General features: G+C 40.4%; 2 protein-coding genes across 2 annotated transcripts in view; one reads left to right on the top strand and one right to left on the bottom strand.

Annotated features, from left to right (window-relative positions):
* The window catches only part of LOC110057348 (uncharacterized), a 32473-nt gene extending 31212 nt beyond the window's left edge, over positions 1 to 1261 (bottom strand). The window contains exon 1 of the mRNA XM_089286763.1: positions 770 to 1261. Coding sequence (XP_089142889.1) covers positions 770 to 934 — 165 coding nt within the window. The 5' untranslated portion in view covers positions 935 to 1261. The remainder of the gene's footprint in view (positions 1 to 769) is intronic.
* An 82-nt stretch (positions 1262 to 1343) lies between these two features.
* On the top strand, positions 1344 to 11131 carry LOC110057336 (histone acetyltransferase KAT6A-like). Its single transcript, XM_020763922.2, has 8 exons — positions 1344 to 1946; positions 3145 to 3265; positions 3635 to 3753; positions 4875 to 4956; positions 5617 to 5808; positions 6344 to 6532; positions 8004 to 8170; positions 8692 to 11131. The coding sequence occupies exons 1-8, from the start codon at positions 1479 to 1481 to the stop codon at positions 8827 to 8829; spliced, it is 1476 nt and encodes a 491-aa protein (XP_020619581.1). The 5' UTR covers positions 1344 to 1478; the 3' UTR covers positions 8830 to 11131.
* Positions 11132 to 12600: the final 1469 nt, after the last annotated feature.

Genomic DNA, 12600 nt, shown 5'->3' with positions numbered 1-12600 from the left:
AGTTTGTCTTTAGTGTAGATGATATTGTGGTTTATCTTGAATTGAAACATTGCTAAATTTGTATTTTTTGCAACAGGAAAAGGCCATTTATATAATTTTTGGATTTCAGAAGGCTCTACTCTGTAACTAATAATTCGGTTTTCGTAGGTGGTTGAAATTTGTTTCCAACACTTATTTTGTGCAGAGCAGCGTTGGAAAGATTTTCTTCATTGTCGTACCAGTTCTGTTTCAGTGTTCGCCTCTGTCTACCAGTAGGCGAAATTTTCCATTTATTTTTAATTGCACTGAGAAGGTCATAGTATACAGTGAAATTAGATTTAACTTTGAAAAGGTTAACAAATTCTTGATACATTAGGAATTTTCCGCTATTGGAGATTAAGAGGTGTTTAACTTTTGTAACACCCACCTTAATATTGCACTTGAGCATTTATGTTTTTGCTTGTACTTACATGTACATGTAAGCAAGGATGCGGTCTCAGAGTATTTAGCTGGTGAGCAGCTCAGATGTAAACAACTGTCTATGCTCAGTTAGGGATGTACCAGAAATGCAGCCTACCACTAGTACACCAGGTAAAGTCAACTTTAATCCATGATGTGTTCATGTCCTAACTTCCTCTCTATGCTTCCCCACCCCCACCCCCACCCCCACCCCCACCCGCACCCCCAGTTTTATTTTTGTCTTTCGCTTTCTTTTCCTGACTTTCCTGAATTTTAGCTTTTTAGCTTTGATAAAATTGCAATGTAAACTCCAGCTTTAGCAAGGACCTACCTCCTTTCCATCATCTTTCTTTGCTGTCCCGGCCCTGTTCTTATGAGGAGCACCTTCCATCGCATCAGCTTGCAGTTTCTCGGCCTGATGTAATTCTCCGTCACCTTGATGCAATCCTTTGGTATTCTCCAAAGATGAACCAGTAATACTTTCAGAATTGTCCATTTTAAAAGAAGATTAACTCGCTTATCATACTGCCCTCTTCATTTTGTTAGAGTCTGTGCTGTACACGTTGTCTACCAGACGGTCTAGCAAAACACAAATGCATAATTCATCAGACACTCGTCGGCTCAAAAGTTATCCCGAATGTTTCCACATATTGAGGCGCTATCGTGGGCAAACACTGTCGTAAACTAGTATTTTTGGCCTTGTACACCCATGTTGATGTTATACAAGGTCGTTGATGGCTGGAAACCCGATCATGGAGCCCCAAAAAACAACAACAGTTGTCGCATAGCTCAAACCTACACCGCCATTGTTGTCGACGCATATGTTGTGTTGCGTAGCCGATATACATGTCGGCCAGAATCGCGGGCGCAGTGGCGGCGCGCTTGGTTTGTTTTTGCGTGAAAAATTACCATTAAGTCGGGTCGGCATGTGAACGAGCAGCGCTGACAGCGTTTCTCTGACCAAACGAAATACTCCCTGGCTCACGGGAACTTAGAACAATCATTCACACTCCTTCCTCCATTACCCGACTGTACCCAACATGGCCGAAAAGCGTCCGAAGTATATGAACTGGATTCTGGAATGTATCAACTTGCTTCGAAGTCGGAAATCGAGGCCCGACTTGGAGCGAATTTGCCGGACGATGCATAAATGTCACGGAATCGATCAACGAGACACAGAGGAAGATTTAGCCGCGCTCATCGCCAGCGGAATCGTGACTAAGAGGTCTTTCAAAGGCGCAATTTCTTATCGCAATGCGTCCGGTTGGCACAGAGTCATCGGAGCCGGTAAAGTTTCGAGAGCCGCCCGATGGGTGGGCGAAGCGATTCGAGCACTTGATCGTGGGTACGGCGTCAGCGCAGTGGATATTGAGAAATTCATCAGCGCTCGGCACCCCTATTACCATAATCTGAAGGCCAGGATCAAAATCGCGTTGAAGGAAGACTTAGATCATGGTCGTGTTTGGTCTGTAAGCGAGGGCATGTATAGATTACTGGAATCCGCCGAGGTGAGCCATACTACCGTACAACAAGACTTAGTTTATCATTCGCGTAACATGCATGACTGTTCGCTACGGAAAGTTCTCTAGCTGTGACCGTATGCATGTGGACAAGTAGATTCGTGTTAGATGCATGCGACTCAACGCCGATGCGTTCAGTTGTGATATATCGTTACTATTCGGTGATGTTTCTTCTTTCCCAGCTGGGATTGCAGTTTTTCCAAGTGTACAACCCTAAGCAGACGGCAAATGTAGTAAACTTTTTTTGGAGGCGTTTGTTTGCCTTTTGCAGTCGTTGGACGCAATGTGGACATGTATATGAGCCTATTTCCGCGTCACGCATTAATTACGATCTTGTGTTTTCCATTGTGTACTTTTAGGCCAGGTTTAGTGTTAACACAAAATTATCCTATTTTGTTGATGGGCAATTAATAAATTTAACTGCAACGAATCGAACCATGATCAAAATTGTTATTAACCTTTAATATGTGTTTTTAGAGAGGTCGAAGCTTCTAAGTATGTATACTGGTGTTCCGTTTATCTTACTGACTTGAATAATCAAATTAATTGATAATTCTGTTAATCATGGAATAATGATTTAAATCCAGTTAGAGACTTTTACAGAATAATACTGCTTGAGTAACAATATGTAACAATAAACAGAGCTCTCATTGGAAATTTACTATACCATGAGTTATTGTTAGTAATCACCCGTGTCCATGTTTGACTGGTTTATTAAAATTTACACCAACCGCACAAGATTATATGTATTCAAATGATTTCTTTCACAATAGTCATCGTCATTGGCATAATTTACAATCACCTTCATCATCATCATTGTGCTAAAGAACTATTGACACATTTTGACTTTAAAACTGACAATGCAATGTAGCTTGTCCTGTTTGAACATGTACTGTATAGCAGTACTGTACATCATACGAAAAACCCAGTGCAAGAAACTACTGATCAAGAATCTGTCTGATAAAATGCTGGCATTTAAACCCTCATTAAATACGAACTTGCACATGCTGAAATGAGTGGTTGCAACAGTTCTTATTTTGCAAAATGAGTTGAGTATTAAAAGCCTGAAATAAATCAAGGGATGTACAACAGTTTGCGTATTGTATTTCCTTGGAAGAATTGATCTGTAAACCAAAGCATCAGGTTCTGTTAGCCATTAATTACTTCCTTTCATATTTGATTTCAGAGCCCTGAAAGAGAAATTCCTGCATGTGACCAAGTTTGCGACTTCTGTCTACAAACTGCAGAGTCCAACAGACGAGGAGAGCCAGAAGATCTTTTGATATGCAGGGATTGTGGCAACAAAGGTACCCATGCTTCTAGTAAACAAGACAGCGTTGTTCATGTTTTTTCATACAACTCGCTTGGTATGTATGTAGACAGTATTTGATGTACCAGTGAGTATTTACATTGTTCTAAGTTTTGTTGGACCTCTAGAAGAGTTTTGGATTTTGAAGTGGTTTATAAACCATGCAAACCTACATGATATACTTGTGTGTATGATTTTGTCCAACTTGATAAAATTTAGTGACCAAGTATTTCTCCGTACATATCACTGTTAAATTCCATAAACTTAAGGTTTTAGCTGTGACTACCAGGTTTACTAATTAAAAACAGTGGTACTTTCACAGGTCATGTGATTCTATTTTTTTTTTTCTTTTTTTGTTATCTTTCAGCACACCCAAGTTGTATGAATTATTCCCCAGAGCTTGTTCACAGAATCACGTCTGATGCTAGTGCATGGCAGTGCATAGACTGTAAAGCCTGTATAATATGTAATGACAGTGGAGATCCTGTAAGTCGGTCTTTGAGTATTACAGATTATTATGTGGCTTGTGTTTGTAGCCGATATATATATTATGCATACTCTGATTGGCTAATTCTAGGCATAATTCTCTCGTAATGTCTACGGGTGGATAATGAACCTCAGCTATTTATAAAGAAAGTAAAATGTTGTATACATGTTAGTACTAAACAACTTGTTAACATTCAATACTCAGTCTTTATGGGAAAATATTAAACTTCTGCCTTACCGTATTGGCAAGGTCTCTGTTTGACATTCTCCCATGAAGACCTCACTCACAGTTAATAAGCAATTTTTAATTAGTATCTAATGCTACCCTTCTTGGGAGGTGTGGTGGTATGGTGACTATTGTGCTGGATTCCAGAGAGCACTTGCTCAGGTCACTGTGCTTTGTACTGTGGCAATTAAGGATTCAACTTACACACTCTCCCTCTTTCCCAGGTGTATACCTGTAAATGGGTTACCACTGCCTTTGTTCTGAAGTAGGGCTAATATTCAAAACCTCTGATTTGTAGACTTGCCTTGGTGGTTAACTGATTACCGTAAGTTGATAAAGATCTGCCTTAAGTTGATAAAGATCTACATCTACATGTGAGGGTTGGACCATTATTTTTGGAGGTTGTGGGGTTCAGCAATTTTATGGGGCAATTGAATTGTTTTCTCACTTGTCTTTAGGTTGTGCAAGACTTTTTTGGTGGGCAAAAGCTTGTGCATAAATTTTTTTAGCACAGAAATAGGACCATTGTAGTAGAAAGTGTTTGGTCATTTTTTCCCTCATGGCTCCCCCTGCACAACTTTTCTTTCAGCAGGTTCTGCAGTGCGGGGATTTTTTCAGAAATTGCCCAAACCCTCTCCCACCCCCCCCCCCCCCCCCCACTTCCCTCAAAGAAGTAATGGTCCATCCCCAAGTGCCACTGGCTGGAGTTAACCTGTTGATGGGCTTTTTTCGTATCCATGTGGGTTCATATTTTTTAGCACAGGTCTGCTTGATGAATGGTGGGAGGTTCTGTGACCAGATCTTACTGTGCTGCAACCCAAATCAAGCCCTGACCTTATAACATCAAGTGTGTATTTCGATATTTACTAGCAGTGTGTCACTATTTGTTTTGCAGAGTAGTTTATTGTTCTGTGATGCCTGTGACAAGGGGTATCATATGCAGTGCCATGTACCCCCTCTAGCCACAATGCCAATTGGTAAGAATTGCTACAATCTGTTCTGTTGTTTCCCTTTGTCGTATTTCTTCCTCTTTCCCTCTTGCACCCCTTCCCCTCTTCCTTTTCTTCTTGACCAACTCTTCCTCTTTCTGCTTCCCCTTGTCCTGGCCTCCTTTTCCTCCTCCTCACCTCCAGGATTTTTCAAGTGGGGTGGGGAGGGGAGGAGCTAGTACTTTAGGGTTGCAGAATTAATGGAGCATGCCCTGAAAATGTTGTAATTTGAGAACTGGAACCTATTAATTTAAAATTGTTACACCTGAAATACTAGCAATGGTACAAACTAGAAATAACAATGAGGTACCTGTCCAAAGTTTTTGCCTTTGTTTCTTACTTTCATTTTTTTTCATTTTCTGCTTCACCAAGAGGGGGTGGCTAGCCACTCAATCCATGCCCCCTAAATCCACCCCTGACCTCCTCCTGCTCCTCCTCCTGCTCCTCCTCCTCCTCCTCCTCCTCCTCCTCCTGACCTCTTCTTCCTTCTTCTCCTGACACTCTACTCCTCTTTCTTCCCCTTTTCCTCCTCCTCCTCCTCCTCCTGACCTCCGCCTCGTCCCCCTCCTGACCTCTGCTTCCTCCTCCTTCTTCTCCTTCTTTTTGGATGACCTGGCAATAACCATGTTTCATGTTTTCTGCAAACAGGAAAATGGGTTTGTTACAATTGCCAGAATCATCCCATAAATCCAGTACGTCTTTCTGACTCCAGTGGCTTCGAGACAACAATTAAGACAGAAGGTGGTAGTAATATGATTCTGGGAGATGATTTACACCTACAGTGTGATGAAGAAATCATGGGTGAATGTACTGTTGAAGTAAAAGATATTCATATTCAAGGTGAGCAAAAAAATAATACCAAAAAAAAAAAAAAGACCAAAAAATTCAAAACATAATTGAAAGGCATGAACACATGTTACAACCGTGACCTTAATGTTGACTGCAATTTAGAAGCTGATGAAGATAAACAAAACACAGTAGAATATTATATATACAGACAAGCCTGGCTCAAACTTTGAACGCTCGATCCAGAGTCCAGCCTGAAAACTACCATTACGCCCACACCTAACAACCTAGTTAGTGCTCAGCGGAAGTCACAGAGCTGTGCTCTAGAAGCGCCCGGATACCAGAGGTGACTAATGTGTTGCCTTTGGGCGACTGGAAAAATAAACTTAGTACTTTTTTGATACACTGTAAGCTTAAGTGCTCAGGGCAGCCAGGATTTTGTTGTTAGGAAACTTTGGGCTCCTCAACATTTTTCTTAGACCACAGCCTTGACTGTTGAAGACCACGTGATCCAGAGGTCCAACACAGGAACAACATGCAGCAGTTAAATGGAATTTAATATATTGTTTCTTTTTTTTTTTTTGTGCAGTTGATGCTGAAAATGTTCAACGAGAGTTGGAAATGCTGAGCCAATCTGCTGCATCAAGTGATTCAAAACCAAACTCATCAGGGCAAGCAAGAGGGGTGAACAGTGATCTACATTCAGCCAGTCACAGCCAGTCCAATGGCATTCATTCAGACCCTAATACAACAAAGAACATTGCTAACGGTTTGCCAAGTAAGACATGTTTACTGCACTTCTTACTAACAAGCACTCTGATGTTCAAAACTTATATAACTAATGATTGTATTTTTGACTGCTGTGACAAGCATAACATTTTACAATCAAAGACCTTGAAAGAATATATTGAAAGAATATATTGAAAAAAATATTGCAAAAAATATTGGACTGCTTGACTACAAGTCAAAGCGCATTTTGTTTTTTGCCAATTTATTTTTTTCCTCGGTTTCAGGACAAAAAGCGCTTAAAAAACGTGTCTGCGTTTTGGCATATTCCATTGCAGTAAAAAGTTACAGAACATTTTCGAAACAGGATTTAAAAAATGTCAAGTGATCGTACAAAAATCGCTCTCGGAGAAAAAGTATTTCGAAATAAACAATTCGCAGACACGTTTTTGTTTTTTATATGTTAATCTAGCTACTGTCCAAATTTGAGGGCAAACAAACAAATTCCTTTTGAGTTGTAACTCTTTAAAGTGTCTGCTTCAGGCGAAAAAATTTATTCGAGAAAACAGTGCTAAGAAAAATATCTTGCTTCGCAAACAAACTCCGCCCAGAAACGCCTTCAACTGGGTTCTCAGATCACTGAGCCAATCGGCGCTTGGAAAATTTACTACCATTAACTGGCGGTGAAATTCACGCGTGAATCTCCAAAAAAACCTTGCGTTTCGCAATGCACTCAAGGCGGAGAGATAATTTTTCTGCAGCTGGGTTTTTCTTGAAGCTGGTTTGGCAAATTGGGGAAGACGAAAAAGGATACGAACGCTAGAGTAGCTGGGCGACGAGAACAAACTAAAGAAAGCGCGGCAGAGCAAATGTGCATGGATAATATTCCAATGGATCTCAATGAGTTGGACGATTCATCGGTATCGAACTCAACAAAAGAGTCACTGTTAACATCGCTGTTATTGCTGTCGAGTTCCCAAATTTTACACAACCTTTCTCTTCTCTTGACTCGATCTTTTTGCCCGCTTGATACGTCCGTAGCTTCATCCGCGAGGCCAACTTTCGCTTCTTCACTCAGTGATGTATTTTCATTCATTCTTCGCTTTTTCGAACTGGTCAACGGAGTTTTCCGTGGTCCATGTTTACTTATAACGTAATAGAATTACATCTAATACGAAAAATGCTTGGATTAACAATGCTGATTAACTGAGTAGCCAGCCAATTCGTGGTATCCATATCGGTAATATTCCCGCGAAAGTAGTCTCGGTTGATTGCATACACGTTATAGGGCTGTCAATCAAGAGGGAACTTTTACTTCCGGCCATAACGTTAAACCTCCATTTCTCCGCCAATATTAGGTTTTTTCCAATTTTGTTTTCAGAAATTAGAGATTACTCTTCGACCATTACTTTGAACCAAAAATCCAAATTTGAAAAAAATTGCCGATCTGAAGGTATACTGTAACCTTAATAAAATGTGTGGATGTACTTGTTTATTAGTTGTATATTTTTTAACTTTTGCAGATTCTCCTGGTAAGGGAATGTCAACTGCAAGTCGCGATTCAGCTAAAGATACAGAAAAGAGTAAAAGTAATCTTCCACCAGACACTTCACTGTGGACAGTCACTGAGGTTGTGTCATTTTTCAGCTCTTTAGGATTTCCTGAAGAGGCAAAGTCATTTCAAAACCAGGTGAGAGTAATCACCAAATTTTGCACTGTGTTTTTGGATAATGAAGGTTTTTTTCATGGTTCAGTTTAGAAAGACCTGCCTTTCATAGTCAGCTGAAGAATGACTTTTTTGTCACCATTATAAGATACGTTGAGCAGGTTAAGGGGATTGAAAGTATATCGAAAGAACACGTAACAGATATACAGTTTATTTTTTGATTGACTTGGTCGTTAATCTCTAAAAGAAGGAGACGTTTTGTAGATTTGTCACGCAATCTGTTCTTACTCCACATTGTGGAGGAACACGTGACGAGCCCGAAGCGTCACTGGGAGGAGGGTGCGTGACATTCGGCCAACCTCGATCCAAGGCTCTCTCTCCTTTGCCCTTCGTCGTGGAGGAGACAAGACAACGATAAGGAAGGCAAAGGAGAGAGAGTCTGGCATTGGGTTGACGTTCGGCATCAGGCTTTTTTAACAGCTACCTTCGAGGATCACGCCAACATATCTGTTGTCCAAACTAACTCTTTGTCCCTTGTTTTCTAGGAAATCGATGGTAAAGCATTGCTACTGATGTCTAGAAATGACGTTTTGACTGGTATGTCAATCAAATTAGGCCCTGCCTTGAAGATCTACGTTCACGTGGCCAGGCTTCAAAGTCAAAATGGCACTATACCTTCGTAACGAATAATCAATGTACAGTCACAATTTTTGTAATTTTCTAGGAAATAGTATTTCTTCTCGGGCCATTTTTTGGTCAGTGTAGATCCACTTAATGTGGCGCTTTTCGATTAGTCGCTGCATTAAAGTAAAATAATCATGTGCTTGTGTGGTTTTGCATTTTACAAGCCCCGAAGCACGTAAGTTTCGTAAAATTTGCCGCAATGCCGCAATTCCCTTCTGCCAATTACAATTAAGATGCTGCCTACCTAGCCAATCAGCATTAAGATGCAGCCTTCTAGCCAATCACGTAATTACGTAAAGAATGCAACGCGACTTTTCCCGCGCTTGCCAACAGCGTTTCTTTGCCTTTGCGTGGTGATTGGCTCGTAGCGTTTCTTGCATCTGTGTTGATTGGCTCTATAATAACTTTGAACTGGTTTTGCTTTCGTCAGTCAATGAGAAATCGTTACAAGCAATTACATTGAGCTCGTTGTTTGTGGACTGTCAGCAGTAACTACACTATGGACAAAGCTGAAACAATTCATTAAAGATTCGTCGCAAAGATCTTTTTTGTGCACGTTCACGAAGTTGTGCGTGGACCTTACAATAAGTACTCAAGTCTGGTTTTATTTTCCTTTAAAACAGAAAGGACTTCTTTAATATAGCATTTCATAAATCTTATTCTCTATCATTGAAAGTTTCAATCCAGAATTGTGGCTGCCTCAAAATTCATTTATTTCCTCAAGTGAAAATAAAGTTTTCGGCGACTGCGTCGATGTAGAATATAATGTTTCAGATGCAATAGTGGTAGACACAATGCAAAACTATTCATAAAATCTATTTTTCTATTTGTTATACAGTCGAGGTTGAACGTTCCCCTGTTTATGGAAGCTAACACGAGAAGGCTTGCTTTGTGAGTTTGTTTTCGTTTGTAAGTCTCGGAGTTGAGGCTTAACATTTTCGCTGATATGAAGATGAAACGAACAAATATTGCTCTGGAAATTCTCATACTGCCCTGTGCCTGTTTATTTCCACATTTGATAAGCGTGGCTACCGTGTGATCTGTGTAGTACAAAGTCGAAAATGTCCCTCGTCTGTACCAGATTAAGATTGTAAGGGTGATATATAAACGTTTGGGTAAGTTTACAATTAAAACAAAAAACAAACAAAAAAAAGGTTTTTACCTTATGCCTCTTCAGACACAACCAAAAACTGAAACATTACCTAAGTACGGTGAACTTGACCATTCACCATTGTGGGACATTTTCGCGAAATTAAATTTTTGCGTTTTTTGCGACTTTTTTTGTTAATCGCAAACATTTGAAGTCGCGAAAAAATAAGTGGCTCTACTCAATAAATAATGTTAAATATTCTCGAAACTCGCGAAATATCGCTCTTACGAAATAACGGAATTAAGATGTTCGTGTAATAACTTAATAGGTAGTATATTATGTCTATGCTTTACTTGAAGCACAACACAGCTGTTTGTTCATTTAGGAGCCCTCGCGTTTCAATTATTCATCAGGGATCAATAGTTTTCTAGTTCTCAGTACTAGTGTGAATATTTTGGTAGTGGAGAGTACGGGAGATAGCTAATAGTATGCATTTCCTTCCTAGGTATTTTATACGAGTCGCTTTGTTGAATCACTTAGCGTAATTATGCGCGCTGATCCATGGTCAACTACTAAGGCTCAAGCGGTATTTGAATCATCGGAAATTAATTTCTATTCCTTTTTGCATTACAACTGTCTGAGGCTCCGTCCACACTGCGGAGGAGGAGATTGAAAAGGGAGCTTTCACTCTGAAAACGTATGAAATGTTTTCCGTCCACACTACGCTGGAGGAATTTGAAAACGGAAGTTCACTCTGAAAGCGCATCGAATGTTTTCCGTCCACACGGCGCCGGAGGAATTTAAAAACGCAACAATCAGCGGTCATTTTGGATTTGTGTTTGAGGAAAACTCGTTCAGGGAAGTCACATGATTATCGTGACGCCATTGTTTTCGAAAAGACTCCGTTTTCAAAGTGTTTTCTGTCCACGCGAAAACGAAACGCCGGCGTTTTCAAATTTCACCGGTTTGAAGAGCGTTTTCGTAACGGATTAGTGTGGACGGTAGGCCTAACCGTCGAAATAAAGCTGTGCTTTCTAATTCTCCGGCGAAGTGTGAACGGGGCCTGTAAGCAGTCTTCTTTGTTAGTTCAAGTTCTTGGAGCAAGTGCTCTCTTGGCATTCAATTTAAACTTTTAAAGTGACTTAACAGAATATTGCGCTCATGGGCGAAATGACGAGCTTAAAGAAAATAAAGTTGGAGGATTTTTCATGCGTGAGTGTCTCTGTTTTTCGCAGTTTTGTATTCTCGGTATTGGACTGCGACTAGCTTGCAATGGAAGTTCATGCGGGGAAATATCATTAAAAATGGAAATAAATGTTATTTTCCAAGATTCCCCGCATTAGACTCAGCTGCAAGCTAATTCCAGTCCAATACCGAGAATACGAAGTTGTTTCAGCGTGCAACTCAAACTGAATCCTTTCCGTTCTGGAAGACGTTGGACGATCTATCTAGCCTCTCAACTCTTCACACATGACATGATGAAACTAGATGAGAGTGTTTGAAAGTCGACATTATCTGATTCCAGTTAGCGCCCTCCTTCCAACAAGTTCGCTCTTTGTGATAAGTGCACTCCACCTCCTTTGAGCATGTTCTTGTTGATAAGCGTATCAAATGTAATAGAACCCGCTATACCGATATGCGCTCTTGTAACCTAAGCGCCCTACTTTATTTGACTTAAGGTTACGGTATACCTTCGGGTCGGCAATTTTCTTCAAATTTGGATTTTTGGGTCAAAATAGTGGTCGAAGAATAATCTCTAATTTCTGAAAAAAATTTTTGAAAAAGGCTAAATACTGGCGGAGAAATGGCGGTTTTACGTTTTCACCGGAAGTAAAAGTTTACCTCTTGATTGACAGCCCTATGGCGCGTATGCAATCTACCGAGACGATTTTCGCGGGAATTACCTATATGGATGTCACGAATTGACTACTCAGTTGATCAGCATTGTTGTTCTGACTACCCAGCAACTTTGATATTAGGCGTGTCTCTATTAAGTTATAAGTAAACATAGACCACGTTTAAACCATGGACAGGTTCGAAAAAGCGAAAACAGCGAAGAACGAATGAAAATACATCAATGAGTGAAGAAGCGAAGGTTCGCCACGCGGATGAAGCTATAGTTATCGTATAAGGCGGGCAAATATTTGTGGTAAGAGAAAAGAAAGGTTACGTAAAAATTTCCGAACTTGACAGCAATAACAGGGATGCTGACAGAGACTCTTCTGGTGAGTCCGATATCGATGAATCGTCAGACTCATTGAGACCATTTGAAATATTATCCATGCACAGTAGCCCACACACAGTTGCTCTCCGCGCTGTCTTTTGTTTGTTTCCTTTGCTCAGCCACTCTAGCCTTCGTATCCTTTTTAGTCTTCCCCATTTTGCCAGACCAGCTTCAAGAAAAACCGAGCTACAGAAAAATTATCTCTCTGCCTTCGGTTCCTTGAGCGCATTGCGAAACACAAGAGTTTTTTAGAGATTCGCGCGTAAATTTCACCAGGAGGTTAACGGTAGTAAAGTTTCCCTGCACTGATTGGCTTAGTTATCTGAGAACCCAGTTGAAGGCGTTTGTGGGCGGAGTTTGTTTGCGAAGCAGAAAATTTTTCTTAGCGCTGTTTTCTCGAATAAATTTTTTCACTTGAAGCAGACACTTTAAAGAGTTATAACTCAAAGGGAATTT

The sequence above is a fragment of the Orbicella faveolata genome, unplaced genomic scaffold, assembly GCF_042242905.1.
Source record: "Orbicella faveolata isolate gen_17 unplaced genomic scaffold, um_ofav_v1 contig_14, whole genome shotgun sequence".
In the NCBI taxonomy this organism is placed as follows: Eukaryota; Metazoa; Cnidaria; class Anthozoa; order Scleractinia; family Merulinidae; genus Orbicella; species Orbicella faveolata.
Note: the sequence above shows the minus strand (reverse complement) of the source record. Positions and strands in the feature narration are given on the sequence as shown.

Excerpts from the sequence above, each read along its gene's own strand:
- LOC110057336 (XM_020763922.2), top strand. The coding sequence starts at position 1,479 with ATGGCCGAAAAGCGTCCGAAGTATATGAACTGGATTCTGGAATGTATC. Across the intron at positions 4,957-5,616 it reads TCTAGCCACAATGCCAATTG|GAAAATGGGTTTGTTACAAT; the intron begins GTAAGAATTGCT and ends TTCTGCAAACAG. Across the intron at positions 6,533-8,003 it reads CATTGCTAACGGTTTGCCAA|ATTCTCCTGGTAAGGGAATG; the intron begins GTAAGACATGTT and ends TAACTTTTGCAG.